This window comes from Erinaceus europaeus, chromosome 3 (assembly GCF_950295315.1).
Source record: "Erinaceus europaeus chromosome 3, mEriEur2.1, whole genome shotgun sequence".
NCBI classification, from domain to species: domain Eukaryota; kingdom Metazoa; phylum Chordata; class Mammalia; order Eulipotyphla; family Erinaceidae; genus Erinaceus; species Erinaceus europaeus.
In genome coordinates, this window is record NC_080164.1 from 89,303,139 (window position 1) to 89,323,920 (window position 20,782).

At 39.3% G+C, this 20,782-nt stretch overlaps 1 protein-coding gene across 4 annotated transcripts in view; it reads left to right on the plus strand.

The window, feature by feature from the left end:
- The window catches only part of ASB3 (ankyrin repeat and SOCS box containing 3), a 113,638-nt gene that overhangs the window by 82,403 nt on the left and 10,453 nt on the right, over nt 1-20,782 (plus strand). For all 4 annotated transcript variants that reach the window (XM_060187656.1, XM_007527947.3, XM_060187657.1 and 1 more), the window contains one exon: nt 2,022-2,155. In XM_060187656.1, the coding sequence (XP_060043639.1) occupies nt 2,022-2,155 (134 nt within the window). The remainder of the gene's footprint in view (nt 1-2,021; nt 2,156-20,782) is intronic.

The window sequence follows — 20,782 nt, forward strand, 5'->3', positions numbered from 1 at the left end:
GAATTTGGGAAATAATTTTCACATACTCTTTAGTTAGTCATTTCAGTGGTTATTTGCTCTGACTTATGAAAAATGTCCATAAGAGGACAAGTTTAGAACACTGCTTTTTTTCCCCTATTTTTTACATTCGTTTGTCCTTGCCCAGTAATGTCTCCCTAAAAGTGACCTTGACAAGAATGTATTTTTGAAGTAATATTTCCACTTTATTCTTCATACAATGTGATGGTAGGAAAGTATATGAAGTAAAAGTTTTGTCAGTTCTTTCTAGGCTTTGATTCAGTTTTATGTGTTCAGTGGTATGAAGTCTGCAGTAATTTGAGGATGTCTTTGGGTGTTTAAACTTTATCCTTTCAGAACTCTGACATTATGCATCAGTTAGGATTTTTTTTTTTTTTTTTAAAGTAGAGAACTCAGCTGTGGCTTAAGGTAGTACCAAGGATTGAACCTGGGACTTCAGGGCCTTAGACATGAGTTTTGTATATAACCACGATGCTACCTCCCTGACTCCTATGTATCATTTAGGATGACCAATCCAGATTCAGCAAAGTGATCTAGTTGGGAGGAGAGTATAGCAAATCCACTTAGGGTATTGGTGCTGTCTCTGTCTTCTCCTATCACTGCTTATTGAGAATATGTGGGTGGAGACCCTTAGCCAGTTGCCAGGGTCCTGATATTAGATGGATCCCAGGGTGGAGAGAAAGGCACCACAGCCAGTCACCATAAAGTTGATCAGGAGAGGTCAGGTGGGGACACACATATGGACATCCTTAGCTAGAAGGGTGTCAGGTGTGTGCCTCCCCCCATCCCATCCCAAGCTTCAAGGAAAACTTTGTAAAACTTATGCATTAAAGGACATGGTTCAGACAAAACAGCTGGTACAAAGATCAGAATACATTTCTTTTTTTTAATATTTATTTTTTATTCCCTTTTGTTGCCCTTGTGTTGTTTTATTATTATAGTTATTATTGCTGCCATTGTTGTGAGATAGGACAGAGAGAAATGGAGAGAGGAGGGGAAGACAGAGAGGGGAGAGAAAGATAGACACCTGCAGACCTGCTTCACCACTTGTGAAGCAGAACCCCTGCAGATGGGGAGCCGAAGCTTGAACCGGGATCCTTGAGGCAGTACTTTGTGCCACCTGCACTTAACCCACTGGGCTACCGCCTGACTCCCAGAATACATTTCTAAGGGAGAAAATATCAGGGTAAGGGTGCTTGAAACTCATTATCCAAGTGTCATTATGTCAGGTACCTTCTTTTGATGCCATAAAGATACTGAGTTTATTCCAGTTATCTTGTGCACAATCTCCAGACTCTTAGGGCAGCAGCCAGATATTCAGATTTATGGGTGATCTTTGTGGCAATCCAATCCTCTACTGCCTGTGGGCAGGAATCACTATAATATCCAGACTTCACCTTACAGCAGGAAATTTGTGATAACAGGACAAAGCCTGAAATATAGGCTTCATGGTAAATTACCCAAAGGAATGTACCTTGTAGACAAATAACAGGCAAAACATACATTTTCACATGCATAAGGCAAGGTTGCATACAATTTAGTAAGAATTCTAATAACAAGTATCAAAAAAGACTGAGATCAGAAAGCTTCTTCAACAACTGCTAGAGAATGGGAAGAAATCATCCCAAAGTCTCTAAGAGTTAGAGATTCTTCCTGTCATGTTTTACAGCTATACGCAGTTTAGGTTTCTTTTTTTTCTTAACCAGAGCACTGCTCAGTTCTGGCTTATGGTGATGTGGGGGATTGAACCTGGGACTTCAGAGCCTCAGGCATGAAAGTGTCTTTGCATAACCATTATGCCCTCTACCCCAACTCCAGTTAATTCAGTTTTCTGTAGAAACATGTAGTAGAATATTCATATTCATGGAACTTGACTCCAATTACATGAATATTTTCTATGCTCTAGATTTCTGACTCTTTTCCACATTAAGTTGTTACGAGACTAGGTAGCATGTGTTGTTTTCAGTATGAACCTTTGATATATGTGTGTCTTGCTTATGTAGGATAGACTCAGTCAGCGATGATGTCCTTATCTTCACATTGGAGTTTACTAATTGGAGGAGACTGCCTCCAGCTGTTGAAAAGATGCTCTCTGTTCGTGCCTCAAAGTCCTCTTCAGCTTTCCAGCAACAAATTGGTAAGAAGAACCATTTCTCCCACCCCCCCGAGCTATTTTTTATCAGTGATTAATAATGGTCTGAAAGATTGTAAGACCACTGGGTGTAGTTCCACACTGCACCCAATTCCAAAGTTCTAAGAAGTACCATTCCTTTTTTTAAAAATTTTTTTTTATTTAAGAAAGTATTAATTAACAAAACCATAGGATAGGAGGGGTACAACTCCACACAATTCCCACCACCCAATCTCCATAGCCCACCCCCTCCCACGATAGCTTTCCCATTCTCTATCCCTCTGGGAGCATGGACCCAGGGTCATTGAGGGTTGCAGAAGGTAGAAGGTCTGGCTTCTGTAATTGCTTCCCCGCTGAACATGGGCGTTGACTGGTCAGTCCATACTCCCAGTCTGCCTCTCTCTTTCCCTAGTAGGGTGTGTCTCTGGTTAAGCTGAGCTCCAGGACACATTGGTGGGGTCTTCAATCCAGGGAAGCTTGGCCAGCATCCTGATGGCATCTGGAACCTGGTGATTGAAAAGAGAGTTAACATACGAAGCCAAACAAATTGTTGAGCAATCATGGACCCAAAGCTTGGAATAGTGGAGAGGAAGTGTTAGGGAGATACTCACTGCAAACTCTAGTGTACTTCTGCTTTCAGGTATATATTTTGCATTGTTTATGGATATGTGTGAACATAAGCTCTCTCTCACAGAAACTGGTGTATATCTAGGTTTTGGGACTTTGTTAGAAAGTGAACCACCTGAGATGAAATTAGAGTATACTATGAAAGGAAAGGTCTCACCTGAGTAATGAAGCTGAAGGGTTGTCATTCCACACGTGAAGTCTCTGGACACAGTCTGAGGTGAAGCATGTTGAGGTGGCAATCGTTGCATTGGTTAGGTTGTGATCGGCGGATGCAATATTATTTGGTATGGATTGGGAGACGCATACGGGAAAGTGGGCCCTATCCAAGGGTTCCAGGACTGGGGGAAGTAGAGGCTCTATAGTGGAGATGTGAGGTTCCTGCTGTCTTAGGGTTCAAAAAGACAATCGATAGTTAATGTTATCATCACATTATTTGTTAATTGGGTTAACTTTGAAAAGTCCTTTTGTTAGGGTTTGCTGTACAGTACCCAGTATCTTGTATATAGCTGTGCTATTAGATGCTTCTGATCTACTTGGTCTAGGCTTTTGAGAGAGTCCACATATCAAATACACAGCCTATATATTTAAAAGATTCAGTTTGTGTTTTGAAAAACTTTGAGACATACAATTGATTTTTCCCCTCTCATATTAACTAGTGATTTATATGTCTACATTTTGCTAGGAGTGTACATAAACACCATTCCCACCACCAAAAGACTGTGACCCATCCCTCCCACCCACTCCCACCCCCCACTGGCCCAGGAAGCTGAATGTCTACCCCTCAACACAGGGTTTTTACTTTGGTGCCCTACTTACAATTTGGTCAGGTCCTGCTTTTAGTTTCCCTTTCAGATCTTCTTACTCAACTTCTGTTGATGAGTGGGATCATCCCATACTCATCTTTATCTTTCTGACTTAGCTCACTTAACATAATTCCTTCTAGCTCTGTCCAAGATGGGTCAGAGAAGGTTGGTTCATTGTTCTTGACAGCTGCATAGTATTCCACTGTGTATATATACCACAGCTTTCTCAGCCACTCATCTGTTGTTGGGCACCTGGGTTGCTTCCAGGTTTTAGCTATTATGAATTGTGCTGCTATGAACATAGGAGTACACACCTCTTTTTGGTTGGGTGTTATGGAGTCCTTGGGGTATAACCCCAGGAGAGGAATTACTGGATCATATGGAAGGTCCATGTCTAGCCTTCTGAGAGTTTTCCAGACTGCTCTCCACAGAGGCTGTACCAATTTACATTCCCACCAGCAATGTAAAAGGGTTCTTCTGTCCCCACATCCTCTTCAGCATTTGTTGCTGCTGTCCTTTTTGATGTATGCCATTCTTACAGGAGTGAGGTGTTATCTTAGTGTTGTCTTAATTTGCATTTCTCTGACAATCAGTGACCTAGTGCAGTTTTTCATATGTTTGTTAGCCTTTTGGATCTCCTCTGAGGTGAATGTTTTGTTCATATCCTCTGCCCATTTTTGGATGGGGTCATTTGCTTTTTTGGTGCTAAGTTTGCTGAGCTCTTTATATATTTTGGTGATTAGTTTCTTGTCTGATGTCTGGCATGTGAAGATCTTCTCCCATTCTGTGAGGGGTCTCTCTGTTTGTTTAATAGTTTCTTTGGATGTGCAGAAGCTTTTCAATTTGATGTAGTCCCATTGGTTTGTTTCTGCTTTAGTCTTCCTTGCAATTGGGTTTGATTCATCAAAGATGTCCTTGAGGTGTAGGTGGGAAAGTGTTTTACCAATGTTTTCCTTTAAGTATTTGATTGTTTCTGGTCTGACATCTAGGTCTTTGATCCATTTGGAGTTGATTTTTGTTTCTGGTGAGATAAAGTGGTTCAGTTTCATTCTTCTGCATGTTACAACCCAGTTTTCCCAGCACCATTTATTGAAGAGAGCCTCCTTCTTCCATTTAATCCTTTGGGCCCCCTTATCACTTATGTCCATAGGTGTGGGGATTTATTTCTGGGCTTTCAATTCTGTTCCACTGGTCTGTGTGCCTATTTTTGTTCCAGTACCATGCTGTTTTGATGATGATGGCTTTATTATATAGTTTAAGGTCTGGGAGTGTGATGCCTCCATTTCTGTTTCTTTTCCTCGAGATGGTTTTGGCAATTCTAGGTGTTTTCAGGTTCCAGATAAATGATTGTAGTGTTTGTTCTATTCTCTTAAAGAAGCTTGGTGGAACTTTGATGGGTATTGCATTAAATTTGTATATGGCTCTGGGGAGAATATTCATTTTGATGATATTTATTCTTCCAATCCATGAGCATGGGATATCTTTCCATTTCTTTGTATCAGTTTCTATTTCCTTGAGTAGCAACTCATAGTTTTCAGCATACAAGTCTTTCACTTCTTCGGTCAACTTTATTCCTAGGTATTTGATTGATTTTGCTGAAACAGTAAATGGGAGTGATTTCTGGATGTCTTCTTCTTCAGATTTAGTGTTTGCATAAAGAAATGCCATTGATTTTTGTACATTGATTTTGTAGCCTGATACCTTGCTATATTGCCTAATAACTTCCAGTAATTTTCTACTGGATTCTTTAGGTCTTTCTGTGTATACTATCATATCATCTGCAAATAGTGAGAGCTTGACTTCTTCCCTTCCAATCTGTATTCCTTTGATTTCTTTCTCTTGCCTGATTGCTATGGCAAGAACTTCCAATACTGTGTTGAAGAGTAACGGTGACAGTGGACAGCCCTGTCTAGTCCCCGATCTGAGGGGGAATGCTTTCAGCTTCTGTCCATTGAGTATGATGTTGGCTGTAGGTTTGCTATATATAGACTCCACTATTTTGAGGAATTTCCCATCTATTCCCATTTTTTGTAGAGTTTTGAGCATGAACGGGTATTGGATTTTGTCAAAGGCTTTCTCTGCATCTATTGAGATAATCATGTGGTTTTTGGCTTTGCTTTTATTGATGTGGTGAATGACATTGATTGAACCAGCCTTGCATTCCTGGGATGAATCCCACTTGGTCATGATGAACAATCTTTTTGATATGTCGCTGTATGCGGTTGGCCAAGATCTTGTTTAATATTTTGGCATCTATGTTCATCAGAGATACTGGTCTGTAGTTTTCCTTTTTTGTTCTGTCCCTATCAGCTTTTGGTATCAGGGTGATGTTGGCTTCATAGAAGGTGGAAGGGAGTATTCCTGTTTCTTCAATCTTATGGAATAGCTTAAGAAGTATGGGTATTAACTGTTTCCTGAAAGTTTTGTAGAATTTGTTTGTGAAGCCATCTGGTCCAGGACTTTTGTTGTTGGGGAGATTCTTAATAACGGTTTCAATTTCTTTGTCTGTGATTGGTGCATTTAGATTTTGTAGTTCTTCTTGGTTCAGTTTTGGAAGTGCATAGGTTTCTAGGAATTGTTCCATTTCTTCCAGATTCTCTAGCTTGGTGGCATATAGTTCTTTATAGAAGTTTTGCAGGATTCTCTGGATTTCTGTGGTGTCAGTTGTTATATCTCCTCCTTCATTTACAATTCTATTAATTTGAGTCCTCTCTTTTTTGTTTGGTGAGTCTGGCTAGGGATTTGTCAGTTTTGTTTAATCTTTCGAAGAACCAATATTTGGCTTCATTGATCTTTTGTATGGTTCTTTTATTTTCGATGTTGTTTATTTATGCTCTAACTTTAATGATTTCTATCCTTCTGGTTGCTTTAGGGTTCCTTTGTTCCTATTCCTCTAAGTCCTTGAGGTGTGCAGTAAGGTCGTTCATTTGAGCTTCTTCTTGGTGTTTAATATGTGATTGTATGGCTATAAGTTTCCCTCTCAGTACTGCTTTAGCTGTGTCCCAAATATTTTGATAGGTTGTGTCTTCATTTTCATTAGTTTCCAGGAACATTTGAATTTCCTGCTTGAGTGACTCTCTGACCCAGTGGTTCTTAAGGAGTATGTTGTTTAGTTTCCAAATTCTGTGACTTTTAATAATTGTCTGTTTGTTGTTAAATGTTAGTTTTACTCCACTGTGGTCTGAGAAGATACTTGGGATGATTTCAGTGCTCTTGAATTTATTGATGCTGTCTTTGTGGCCTAACATGTGGTCTATCCTTGAGTATGTGTTATATGGATTTGAAAAGAAGGTGTATTCCAGTTTTTTGGGGTGGAGGAGTCTGAAAATGTCCAAGAGGTCTAGTCTGTCAATCTCTTCATTCAATTCTCTTGTATCTTTATTGGTTCTCTGCTTTGTTGATCTGTCTAAGTGTGAGAGTGGGGTATTGAAGTCTCCCACTATTATTGTATTACTACAATACAATAATATGTATTACTACAATATTGATGTATTTTTGAAATTCTTTCAGTAGGTGCTTAATGTATTTAGATGGTCCAGAAGTACCATTCTTAAGTAGAGTTCATTACTTTTTCTTTTTAATTTATTTTATTTATAAAATGGAGATATTGGCAAGACCATAGTATAAGAGGGGTAAAATTCCACACAATTCCCACCACCAAAACTCCATATCCAAACCCCCCCCCCCCCAAAGCTTTCCTATTCTTTAGGAATTCTCTAGGAATATGGACCCAGGATCACTATGAGGTGCAAAAGGTGGAAGGTCTGGCTTCTGTAATTGCTTCCCTGCTGAACATGGGTGTTGGCAGGTCGATCCATACTCCCAGCCCGTCTCTCTCTTTCCCTAGTGGGGTAGGGATCTGGGGAGGCGGGGCTCCAGGACACATTGGTGTGGTAATCTGCCCAGGGAAGTCAGGTTGTCATCATGGGATCATCATGAACCTAAAGGCATGAATATTGCAGATGAATATTTTTTAGGGGTCTCTGTTTCGGAGAAAGCTAGTAGGTTTCTTTTAGGTTTATTCCAAGGGGCCCATGGCTTTACTAGCTTTTGCTGGAGTCTGACAGCTAACATGCAGGTGGACCCAAGGTAGTGTCTTGGTAGATGGTGTCAATAGTTGGAAAAAGGTCTAAAAACTTTTTATTCTCTTCTTTCTCTATGTTGTATTTTTTAATTTTAAATATTTATTTATTTTCCCTTTTGTTGCCCTTGTTTTTCAGTGTTGTTGTAGTTATTGATGTCATCGTTGTTGGATAGGACAGAGAGAACTGGAGAGAGGAGGGGAAGACAGAGGGGGAGAGAAAGATAGACACCTGCATACCTGCTTCACAGCCTGTGAAACGAAGCCCCCTGCAGGTGGGGAGTCGGGGGCTTGAACTGGGAGCCCTACAGCGGTCTATGTTGTAATTTTAAGTGGTCATTGGAGAATATATATTAAATTGTATGTGTTTTGCATTCTTACTATGAAGGTAAAGAATAGAATTGGGGGAGGTACTAATAATTTCTTTCAGTAAAACCATATAAGGGTTGTGTAAGCAAAAATGAGTTACAAATCTTGTGAGTGTGGCTAGGTGGTGGTGCACCTGGTTGAGTGTACATGTTACAGTGTACAAGGACCCAGGTTCAAGCCTCCAGTCCCCACCTGCAGAGGGAAAGCTCCACAAGTGGTAAAGCAATGCTGCAGGTGTCTTTCTTTTTCTCTCCCTATCACCCCCTTTTCTCTCAATTTCTGGCTGTCTCTATTCAATAGATAAAGACAATAAAAATTTAAATTATATTCAATAAATAAACACCCTCCTTTCTACTATAAGATATAGAATATTCATTTAAAAAATTCTTGTGAGTGAATATTAGTTTGTGATCAGAAAAGTGCTAGATTTAGTTTTTCTCTGAAGTATGTTTGGGTTTGTGTTTTCTATATTTTATCATTTATAAAAGGAAATAGTACATGTACCAGTATATGCCAGTGTATTGGTATGATATAACTATGAAGGAAAATTCTTTGAATTGGCTGATACTTCAAATGACCTTTTAAATTCTTTAAAAATTTTTTTATTGTCTTTATTTAATAGAGACAGCCAGAAATTGAGAGAGGAGGGGGAAGCAGAGAGGGAGAAAGACAGAGAGACACCTGCAGTCTTGCTTCATCACTCACAAAGCTTTTCCCCTGCAGGTGGGGGACTAGGTGCTCTAACCTGGGTCCTTCTGCACTGTAATGTGTGCACTCAACCAGGTGTGCCACCACCCAGCTCCCTTTAAGTGATGTTTTAAAAATAAATTCTTGGGGGCAGACAGTGGCACAGCAGGTTAAGCACACATGCAATGAAACGCAAGGACCAGTGTAAGGAGCATGGTTTGAGCCCCCGGCTCCCCACTTGCAGGGGGGTCCCTGAAGCAGGTCTGCAGGTATCTGTCTTTCTTTCTGTCCTCCCCTTCTCTCTCAATTTCTCTCTGTCTTATCCATCAGCAATAAGAATAACAGCAACAATGATAAACAACAAGGGCAACAAATGGGAAAAAATAGCCTCTAGGAGCAGTGGATTCGTAGTGTAGGCACAAAGCCCCAATTATAACCCTGGAGGCAAAAAACAAAAACAAAAGAAAAATAAATAAATAAATACATTCTCAGCTTACTAATGACTTTAAAAAATTAAGTTACACATATTAGCAGCATCTATTTGTCTGCTTATTGATTTTTTAAATATTTATTCCCTTTTGTTGCCCTTGTTCTTTCGTTGTAGTTATTATTGTTGTTGGATAGGACAGAGAGAAATGGAGAGAGGAGGGGAAGACAGAGAGAGGGAGAGAAAGATAGACACTTGCAGACCTGCTTCACGGCCTGCGAAGCGACTTCCCTACAGGTGAGGAGCCAGGCTCAAACAGGGATCCTTACTGGTGCTTGCACTTTGCGCCACGTGCGCTTAACCTGCTCTGCTACAGCCAGACTCCCCGCTTATTTATTTTTGTCATTACCAGGGCTTCACCACTCTGGACCAGTATTTTTAGATAAAGACAGAGAGAGAGAGAAAAACAGCACAGCATAGGAACACTCTCCAAAGTGGTGGGATCTGGGCTCAAATCTGGAGTAGAAGCTTTTGTACAAGGCAGCCAGGTAAAACTCATCGCGCTACATTCAAAGTTGTTTGTTTACTTACTCAGATTTATTTTACTTTAACTATATTTTGTTTACCAGACTATGTATTAAGGAAAATGATTTCTTCACTGCTATCTTTTTTTTTTACATGAAATGTAGCTCTTAACAAAATATGCTGAATAGATTTTTAGCAAGTAAACTTATGCATATGTAGAAATGCCTTCTCTCTTGGAAAATTATACATAAGTGAATCTTCTTAATCACATATTCAGGAGAACATGCTCTTGAGGTGTATTCAAAACCATTAGAGAGGTTTCTAATGAAGAAAAAAGTAATTTGGTTGGAGTCTCCGAGCCTTCCAGTGCAAAATATTCTTAATGATAATGTCGGAAAACTCACTTATATGTAATTCTTAATGTTGAGAATTGCACCTGCTTTTTCTAATTATGTATCTGCCGCAGAAGAGAACAAATGTCTATTCAGAACAGACAGAATATAGGACAATAGATTTGGGAACAAAAGTCAAAAGAGGGAGCATATGCCAAGTGGGAAAATGACTGCAGCATATCAATTAGTAAAGATATGTGAGAGTTCACTCGGAAGACTTTAACATATGGCAAGTTTGTCCAGATGAAGTTAAAAACTAAGCACGAGTACATTACCCTGAAGTAGATTAAATCCATCAAGGGCTTCTTGTTTAATTAGGCACTAGGTAGAGCTTGTATAGGATAATAATTATCATCTCTTAAGAGGATTTTATTTTGGCTGAAGATTTGCAAAAGCCTTTCTCAGAGGTATTAATGTAGCTAATTCTTTTTTGATCTATTTCTTTAGCTAAGACCTCTTTTCTTGGTTCTAGTCTCGCATATTCAGCTGCTTTTCGAACACCATCACTTGTTATCCCTTATTTTAACATTTAAATTTTGAACTGTCTTTCCCCCTATAAATCCTACTGTTTCTTCTCCCTGTTTCCTGCTTCAGTAGATGAGGTGGTTTGGGAGTGCTGTTCGCACACTAGAAGCAAGTTACTCCTGGCAGCTGTTTTTAACAGCTTAATCCATAGCAATGCTTTATCCATAGCAATGACATTCAGCAGAGATCATTTAACCCCTCAGGGGATGATATTAGACAAACTTTTTTTTTCTTCCTCTTTTGGTCACAGCTGGTAGAGGTACTATGGGGGAAAATTCCCTGAATTGATTGATATTTTGAATTATGTTTTTATAACAAATCCTGAGAGTAGAGGCCAAAGGTGCTGCTAAGCACCCCATCACCCCCCCCACCACACACACACACACACACACACACACACAAAGAATTATCTGACCCCCAAATACCAGCTGAGAAACTCTAATCCTTATTAGCCACTATTGTGTTGTTCAGTCTTAAAAATTCTTTTTGGGGCTGGGGTAGATAACATAATGGTTATGCAAAGAGACTCTTATGCCTGAGGCGCCAAGATCCCAGGTTCAATCCCCCACACCATCATAAGCCAAAGCTGAGCAGTGTTATGGTTTAAAAAAAGGAAAAAAAATTCTTTTAAAAGTCTGTCACTATTTGCAGATGATACGGAAGTATATACATAGAAAATCCAAAAGAATCCTGTGGAAAACTGGAAAAGACCAAGCAAAGCTCCTGGAAATTCGTGGCAGGCTACAAAATCAGTATATAAATTTCAGTGGTGTTCCTCTATACAAATACTAAACCAGAAGAAGAAGAAATCCAGAAATTGATTCTATTCACCAAAGAAGCAAAGCCATTCTAGGGATAAATCTAACAAAAGAAGTGTAAGGTTTTTACACTGAAACCTATGAGACACTTCTTAAGGAAACAGAAGAAGATATGAAGAAATGAATTAGATTGGAAGAATTAACATCGTCAAAATGACTGTTCTACCCAGAGCTATATATAGATTTAACACAGTCTCTATCGAAGTCCTACGAAATTTCTTCAGGAGAGTAGAACAAAAGATCCAAAATGGAGACAGAAAATATCCAAGAGAGTCAAAACGACCCTGAGGGAAAAGAGCAAGAATGGAGGCATTATGCTTGCTGATCTCAAAACATACTACAAAGCTACTCTAATCAAAACTTCCTGGTACTAGAACCAAAAATAGATATACAGACCAGTGGGGTAGAATTGAGAACCCCCAAATTAGGCCCCACACCTATAGTCAGCTAATTTTTGATAAGTGAGCCCTAAACACCAAACACAAAAGGAGAGCCTGTTCTACAAATTGTGTTGGGAAAATTGGGTCAAAACATGCAGAAGAATGAAATTGGACTAGCACATTTTTTTTTTTTTATCATATATAGAAGTTAGTTCAAAATGGATCAAAGATTTAGAAGTTAGGCTAGCAGCCTAGTTGGGCAGAACTCTCTTCCACATAAGTTTTTGCAGCATCTTCATCTATTCAAACCCAATTACAATGAAAATAAAAGCAAAAATAGACCTATAGGACTACATTAAACTGAAGAGCTTCTGCATAGCAAAAATGAAGCCCCCCCACCCGCAGAGTGGCTAATAATCTTTATGTGTTATACAGCAGACAGAGGACTGATAATCAAAATACACGAAGAACACACCAAACTGAACAATAAAAAGACAAACAAACCCCACTGAAAAATGGAGGTGGGGGTGGGTGGGTGATGGTGCACTTGGTTAAGCACAGGTTACCATGCATAAGGACTCAGGTTCAAACCCCTGCTCCCTACCTATGGAGGGTGTGGTAGTGGTGGTATAGGGGAGGACATTCTCCTACATTGCCCGTGGGAATGTGAATTAGTCCACCCCCTATGGAAAAGTCTGGAGATTCATCAGAACCCTAGAAATGAACCTGCCTTAGGACCCAGCAATCCCTCTCCTGGGGATTTATTTACCCAGGGAAATAAAAACACCTATCTGAAAGGACCTGTGCGAACCTATGCTCATAACAGCACAGTTTGAAATATCCCCAAACTTGAAAGCAACCCAGATTCCCAACAACAGACTAATGGCTAAGAAAGTTGTGATACACATACACGATGGAGTACTATGCAGCTGTTAAAATTGATAAAGGTCATCTCCTTTGCAGTATCATGGTCAGAACTTGAAGGCATCATGTTGAGTGGCACAAGCCAGAAAGAGAAAGACCAATACCAAACAATCTCACTTACAGGTGGAATTTAAGAATAAAGGGCAGTCACCGAACCCCTGGAAGAAAAAAAAAAAACAAACAGAAATGAACAGTGTGCTGGTAGAAACAAACAAACAAACAAAAATGAATTTTGACAAATACAAGGTATGCTCAAGTTAAATTGTAATTTAACTTGATAATTTAACTTGTGAGATAAAATTCTAGAAAAGATTTAGCTTAAGGACTGAAATGAGGTACCTGTTAGACATTTTATGTATTAGAATTAAACAAGATGGAATGCTGAGTCCGTTTCTCCTCCCTTCCCTTTTTTTTTTCTAACACAACAATTTGAAGAACACAGGCATTTCTCAGTGGAAGAGCACAGTACATGCATGTCTGAGGATTCAGGATTCATCCTTGGTATTACAGTTGCCCGAGCTGAGTGGTATGCTGATATCTCTTTTTCTCTCCTTAAAAAATAAATAAATGGGGCCGAGTGATGGCACACCTGGTTGAGTACACATATCACAAAGCACAAGGACCTGGGCTTGAGCCCCTGGTCCCCACCTGCAGGGAGAAGCTTTGTGAGTGGTGAAGCAGTGTTGTGGGTATCTCTCTCTCTCTCTCTATTCCCCCTTCACTCTCTGTTTCTGGCTGTCTTTATCCAGTAAATAAATAAAGATCTTTACAAAAAATTAAAATAAATAAATGGGCTGGGTTATGGTGCACCTAGTTAAGGGCACATAGTACTAAGGGCAGAAGGACCTGTGCAAGAACCCATGTTCGAGCCCTGGCTCCCCACAAGTGGTGAAGCAGGTTTTTATGTGTCTATCATTCTCTCCCTCCCTGTCTCCCTCTCCCTCTCACAATTTATCTCTATCCTATTGAATTAAATAGAAAAAGAAAAAAAAAAAAAGGAACAGGCCATCCAGGAGCAGTGGATTCATAGTACCAACACCGAGCTCCAGAGATAACCCTGGAGGAAAAAAAAAAAAGAATAAAGGGCAGTAAGGGAAGATATAAGGAGAAACTTGGACTGATGTGGCGTATTACACCAAAGCAAAGGCCTCTGGGGGAGGAGAGAGAGGGACAGGATGAAGGAACATTGAAGTCCTGCGGTATCTCCTAGATACCATTCAGGGGCAGATGAGAGGCTGTACTTGTGTGTGTAAACCACTAACCCACTTAAAAAAATTAACAATAATATACTCATAAAATTCAAGTGTTATGGAAAGGATAAAATTTTCTCTTTAATCCTGCCTTGGAAAGTCTTATTCTTATTGCCAACTATTAAGGAAATGAAACATCCTCACCCTTCGTTTTGTTAGTCTCACTAGTGTTTCCTCGTCTGAAGATCAACCATTCAATGTTGAATTCGAGTAGGACTTGGAAGAAAAATATGTCTATCTGCTTACCTGGCTGTAGCTGAAATGGGATTATGATTCTTTTCCCTGCAGTTGAAGCTGTCTTGGTGCACCCAGTTCCCCCTTTTTCTCCAGTTGTCAGGACATTCAGTTTTTATTTTTATGTTTGTTTTACTTTACTGGAGGATGAATGGATTATAGTGCAGTTATTGTGGACACATGGATGCAGTTTCTTAACTCCCTGTGTTAGATGTCTGCATCACACTCCACCCGCCACAAAACAAGCCCCTTTATACCACCATCCACCAGGATAACACCTCCCACCCCTTGCCAATGCCCCTCTTCCCCCTCTTTCCCCAGTGTCCTTTGCTCTGGTGCAGTACATCACATCCATTCCATGTTTTATTTTATGTTTTCCTTTTCTCTTCTTGTCTTTTCAGTTTCATCTGTGTGTTAGTGCAGTATTCATTGTTCTCATTTCTCACTTAATATGCCTCCTTCAAACTCCATCCAGAGAAACCATCAAATATTTCGAGGAAAGCATTGACAGAACTCTTTTCCATGTAAGCTTTCAATGAATCTTTAATGACTCAAGCCCTCCTTCAAGGAAAACAAAAACAAAAAGACACCGATGGAACTACATAAAATTGTTAAGTTTCTGCAGAACTGAAGGAACCACCACCAAAACCGAGAGACTTCCTATGGAAGGAGGGAGACCTTTACATCAAACCAGGGATGAAGAAACCAGAACACTCAATTTTACGTATTGGTTAGCTGTCCCCCCCCCCCATTTATATTTTTTATTTTTATTATTTTTATTATTATTTTTTAATAACCAGAGCACTGTTCAGCTCTGGCTTATGGTGGTGTGGGGGATTGAACCTGGGACTTTGGAGCCTCAGGAATGAGAGTCTGTTTGTGTAACCATTATGTTATCTACCCTCTGCCCCCTTATTTGTATTTTGAGGTGCAGAATTTCATTAAAGAATGTAAAGGTGCTTTTTGCAGCAATACTATTATATAAGTTCTTAGAAAATTTCAGTGCCTTGGGGAGGTGGTGGCACACATGGTTGAGCGCAATGTTATAATGTGCAAGGGCCTGGGTTCGAGCCCCAAGTCCCCACCTGCAGGGGGAAAGCTTTGAAAGTAGTAAAGCAGTGCTGCAGCTGTCTGTCTATCTCCTCTCTGCCTCCTCCTTTCCTCTTAATTTCTGGCTGTCTCTAACAAATAAATAAATGAATAATTTTTTCAATGCCTTGATCAAAATTCTCCTTTTTCACAAGTAACAACAACATAGCTTGGTTTCTATAAATTAAAAATACAAATAGCCCTTCCTGCTTATCTATTTTAAAAAATTTTATTTTATTTATAAAAAGGAAACATTGACAAAACCACAGTTCCCACCACCAAAGCTCCGTATCCCATCCCATCCTATGCTTTAACCCTCTAGGAGTATGGACCCAAGGTCATTGTGGGTTGCAGAAGGTGGAAGGTCTGGCTTCTGTAATTGCTTCAGTGCTTAACATGGGCATTGACAGGTCGATCCATACTCCCAGCCTGTCTCTCTCTTTCCCTAGTGGGGCGGGGCTCTGGGGAATCAGAGCTCCAGGACACATTATCCAGGGAAGTCTGGTTCAGCCACCAAGTTCCAGCTGCTTATCTTTTAATCACTGAATCAGATTTTTCTTCATTTTTATACACCACAGAAAATTTTCTGATTGCAACTTTCATAACAATTTTTTTCTCTTTTTTTTAATTGGGGAATTAATGTTTTACATTCAACAGTAAGTACAAGTTTGCACATGCATAACATTCCCCACTTTCCCATATAACAATACAACCCCCACTAGGTCCTCTGAATCCTTCTTGGACCTGTGTTCTCCCCACCCACCCATCCCAGAGTCTTTTACTTTGGTGCGATACGCCAATTCCATTTCAGGTTCGACTTGTGTTTTCTTTTCTGATCTTGTTTTTCAACTTCGGCCTGAGAGTGAGATGATCCCATATTCATCCTTCTGTTTCTGACTTATTTCACTCAGCATGATTTTTTCAAGTCCATCCAAGATCGGCTGAAAATGGTGAAGTCAACCATTTTTTACAGCTGAGTAGTATTCCATTGTGTATATAGACCACAACTTGCTCAGCCACTCATCTGTTGTTGGACACCTGGGTTGCTTCCAGGTTTTGGCTATTACAAATTGTGCTGCCAAGAACATATGTGTACACAGATCTTTTTGGATGGATGTGTTGGGTTCCTTAGGATATATCCCCAGGAGAGGAATTGCAGGGTCATAGGGTAGGTCCATTTCTAGCCTTCGGAGAGTTCTCCAGACTGTTCTCCACAGAGGTTGGACCAACTGACATTCCCACCAGCAGTGTAGGAGGGCTCCTTTGACCCCACACCCTCTCCAGCATTTGCTGCTGTTACCTTTTCTGATATATGACATTCTTACAGGAGTGAAGTGGTATCTTGTTGTTGTCTTTATTTGCATTTCTCTGACAATCAGAGACTTGGGGCATTTTTTCATGTGTTTCTCGGCCTTTTGGATCTCTTCTGTGGTGAATATTCTGTCCATTTCATCCCCCCATTTTTTGGATGGGGTTATTTGTTGTCTTGTTGTTGAGTTTTGCAAGCTCTTTATATATGTTGGTTATTAAACTCTTGTCTGATGTATGGCATGTAAAGATCTTCTCCCATTCTGTGTGGGGTCTCTTGGTTTGGGTAGTGGTTTCTTTTGCTATGAAGAAGCTTTTTAATTTAATGTAGTTCCATAGGTTTATGCTTGCCTTAGTCTTCTTTGTAATTGGATTTGTTTCATTAAAGATGTCTTTAAAATGTATGCGGAAAAGAGTTCTGCCAATATTTTCTTCTAAGTATCTGATAGTTTATGGTCTAACATCCAAGTCCTTGATCCACTTGGAATTTACTTTTGTATTTGGTGAAATACAGTGGTTCAGTTTCATTCTTCTGCATGTTTCAACCCATTGTTTCCAACACCATTTGTTGAAGAGACGCTGCTTCCCCATTTAATAGTCTGAGCCCCTTTGTCAAAGATTAGATGTCCATAGGAGTGGGGCCTCACTTCTGGGCTCTCATTTCTATTCCACTGGTCAGTGTGTCTATTCATGTTCCAGTACCAAGCAGTTTTGATCACAATAGCACTATAATACAATTTGAGATCTGCAGTGTGATGTCTCCGGTTCTGTTATTTTTTCTCAATTGTTTTGCCAATTCTAGGTCTTTTCTGGTTCCAGATAAACATTTGTAGCATTTGTTCTATTCTCCTAAAAAATGTGCTTGGGATCTTGATGGGGATAGCATTAAATTTGTGTATGGCTCTAGGTAGTATATTCATTTTGATGATGTTAATTCTACCAGTCCATGAACATGGAATATCTTCTTTGTGTCTTTTTCAATTTCCTTGAGTAGTGACTCATAATTTTCAGTATACAAGTCTTTCACTTCTTTGGTTAGGTTTACTCTTAGATATTTTATTGTTTTTGTTGCTATAGTAAAAGGAATTGATTTCTGGATTTCAATTTCTTCTAACTTAGTGTTTGCATAGAGGAATGCCACTGACTTTTGAATGTTAATTTTGTAGCCTGACACCTTACTGTATTGGCTGATGATTTCCAAAAGCTTCTTGCTGGATTCCTTTGGTTTTTCTGTGTATACTATCATGTCATCTGCAAATAGGGAGAGTTTGACTTCTTCTCTTCCAATCTGTATCTCTTTAATCTCTTGGTCCTGCCTGATTGCTATGGCAAGAACTTCCAACACTATGTTGAATAGTAATGGTGATAGTGGGCAGCCCTGTCTAGTACCTGATCTGAGTGGAAATGCTTCCAGTTTTTCACCATTGAGTATGATGTTGGCTGTAGCTTTGCTATATATAGATAGACTCCACTATCTTCAGGAATTTTCCATCTATTCCCATTTTTTGTAGTTTTTTGATCATAAAGGGATGTTGTATTTTGTCAAAGGCTTTCTCCACATCTATTGATACAACCATGTGGTTTTTGGTCTTGCTTTTGTTGATGTGGTGGATCACATTGATTGATTTATGTATATCAAACCAATCTTGCATGCCTGGGATAAACCCCACTTGGTCATGATGAATAATCTTTTGAATATACTGCTGTATCCGGTTGGCTAGAATTTTGATCAGTATTTTTGCACCTATGTTCATCAGAGATATTGGTCTGTAGTTTTCTTTTTTGGTTGTGTCCCTGTCTGCTTTTGGTATCAGAGTGATGTTGGCTTCATAGAAGCTGGCAGGGAGTATTCCAGTGTCTTCAATCTTCTGGAAGACTTTTAAAAGTAGAGGTATTAGTTCTTCTTTTAAGGTTTTGTAGAATTCATTTGTAAAACCATCTGGTCCAGGACTTTTATTTTGGGGGAGATTTTTGATAACTGTTTCCATTTCATTAGCTGTGATGGGCCTGTTCATATTATCCACTTCCTCTTTACTTAGTTTTGGAAGTTGGTAGGTATCTAGCAAACCGTCCATTTCTTCCAGGTTCTCTAGCTTGGTGGCATATAGTTGTTCATAGAAGCCTCACATGATATGTAGAATTTCTGCGGTGTCTTTTGTGATATCTCCCCTTTCATTTACTACCTGATTTATTTGGGTCTTCTCCCTTTTTTGTTTTGTGAGTCTGGCTAAAGGTTTGTCGATTTTGTTCACTCTTTCGAAGAACCAACATTTACTTTTGTTGATCTTTTGTATGGTTTTCTTATTCTCAATGTTATTTCCGTCCTAACTTTAGTAATTTCTGTCCTTCTGGTTCATTTGTTCTTCTTCTTCTTCTACGTCTTTAAGATGTACAATCAGGATGTTTGTGCTTTTTCTTGTTTCCTAATGTGTGCTTGTAAAGCTATGAACTTCCCTCTCAGCACTGCCTTAGCTGTGTCCCAAATATTTTGATAGCTTGTGTCTTCATTTTCATTGAAGTCTCGAAACATTTTGATTTCTTCCTTTATTTCCTCTTTGACCCAGAGGTTGTTAAGAAGTGTACTGTTGAGCTTCTGCATTTTGGGACTGTTACTAATCTTTTGTTGATTGTTAAGCGTTAGTTTAATTCCACTGTGGTCTGAGAAGATACTTGGGATGATTTTAGTGCTCTTGAATTGGCTGATGCTGTCTTTGTGGCCTAACATATGGTCTGTCCTTGAGAATGACCCATGTGGATTTGAGTAAAATGTGTATTCCAGTTTCTTGGGATGAATGACTCTGAAAATGTCCAATAGTTCTAGTTTATCTCTCTTCATTTAGCTTCCTTATTTCTTTATTGATTTTCTGCCTGAATGATCTGTCAAGTTGAGATAGTGGGGTGTTGACGTCCCCTACTATGATTGTGTTGCTGTTAATATATTGCTGTAGCTCTTTCAGTAGAAGTTTGATGTATTTAGATGGCTTCTCATTGGGTGCATAGATGTTAATAATTGTTAGGTCCTCTTGATTGAATTATCCTCTGAGCATTAAGTAGTGTCCATTCCTATCTTTTTTAATCTTATCTATTTTAAAGTCTATCATGTCATATATGAGAATAGCTGTTCCTGCCCCTTTTTGTGGGCCATTGGCTTATATGATAGTTTTCCATCCTTTCACTTTAAGTCTGTGTTTGTCTTGTTGAGTTAGGTGGGTTTCCTGTAGACAGCATATTGTTGGGTTGTATTTTATGATCCATCTTCCTACTCTGTGTCTTTTAATAGGTGAATTCAGGCCATTGACATTTATTGATATCAAAGATTGAAGATATTTGAACACCATTCTTGTAGAGTTTTAGAGTGTTCTGATATATGTCCTATTTATGATGGTCTGACTGTTTATAGAAGACCTTTCAGAACTTCTTTCAGGGCAGGCTTGGTGATAGTTGATTCCTTCAACTGTTGCTTGTCTGAGAAGGTTTTGATGCCTCCCTCTAGTCTGAATGACAGTCTAGCAGGATATAGTATTCTTGGTTGAAATCCTTTCTCATTGAGCACTCAATAGACATCTTGCCATTCTCTTCTGGCCTGTAGTGTTTGTGTGGAGAAGTCTGCTGCTAATCTTATGGGTTTTCCTCTGTAGGTGACTCTTTGTTTTTCTCTTGCGGCCTTCAGGATCCTTTCTTTATCCTTATTCCTTTCCGTTCTAAATATGATGTGTTTTGGTGTCTTTAAGTCTTGGTTAATTCTGTTTAGAACCCTCTGGGCTTCTTGAATCTTTATGTCTTTGATGTTGTCTAGACTAGAGAAGTTTTCAGCTATTATGACCTGAAGAATGCTTTCTTCCTCTCCTTCTCTTTCTTCCTCTGGTAAGCCAATAATGCATATTTTGTTTCTTTTGAAGTCATCCCATAGGTCTCTGTTGTTGTTTTCAGCATCTCTTAATCTCTTTTTGAGATCTCTTCTTTTTTAGTTGTCTCTAATTCGTCTTTGATTTTGCTAATTCTGTCTTTAGCATCATTGATTCTATTCTCTCTGCCCTCTACTGTTTTCTGGAGTTCATCTATTTTGTTTCCCTGTTCTGATACTGTTTTAGTTTGTTCAGCTAGTTGTGTTCTTAGCTCAGCTATTTCAGCTTTCAGCTCTCTAATAACCTTGAGATAGTGTTTTCTTCCAGAGTCTTATTTGTTGTTCCTGTA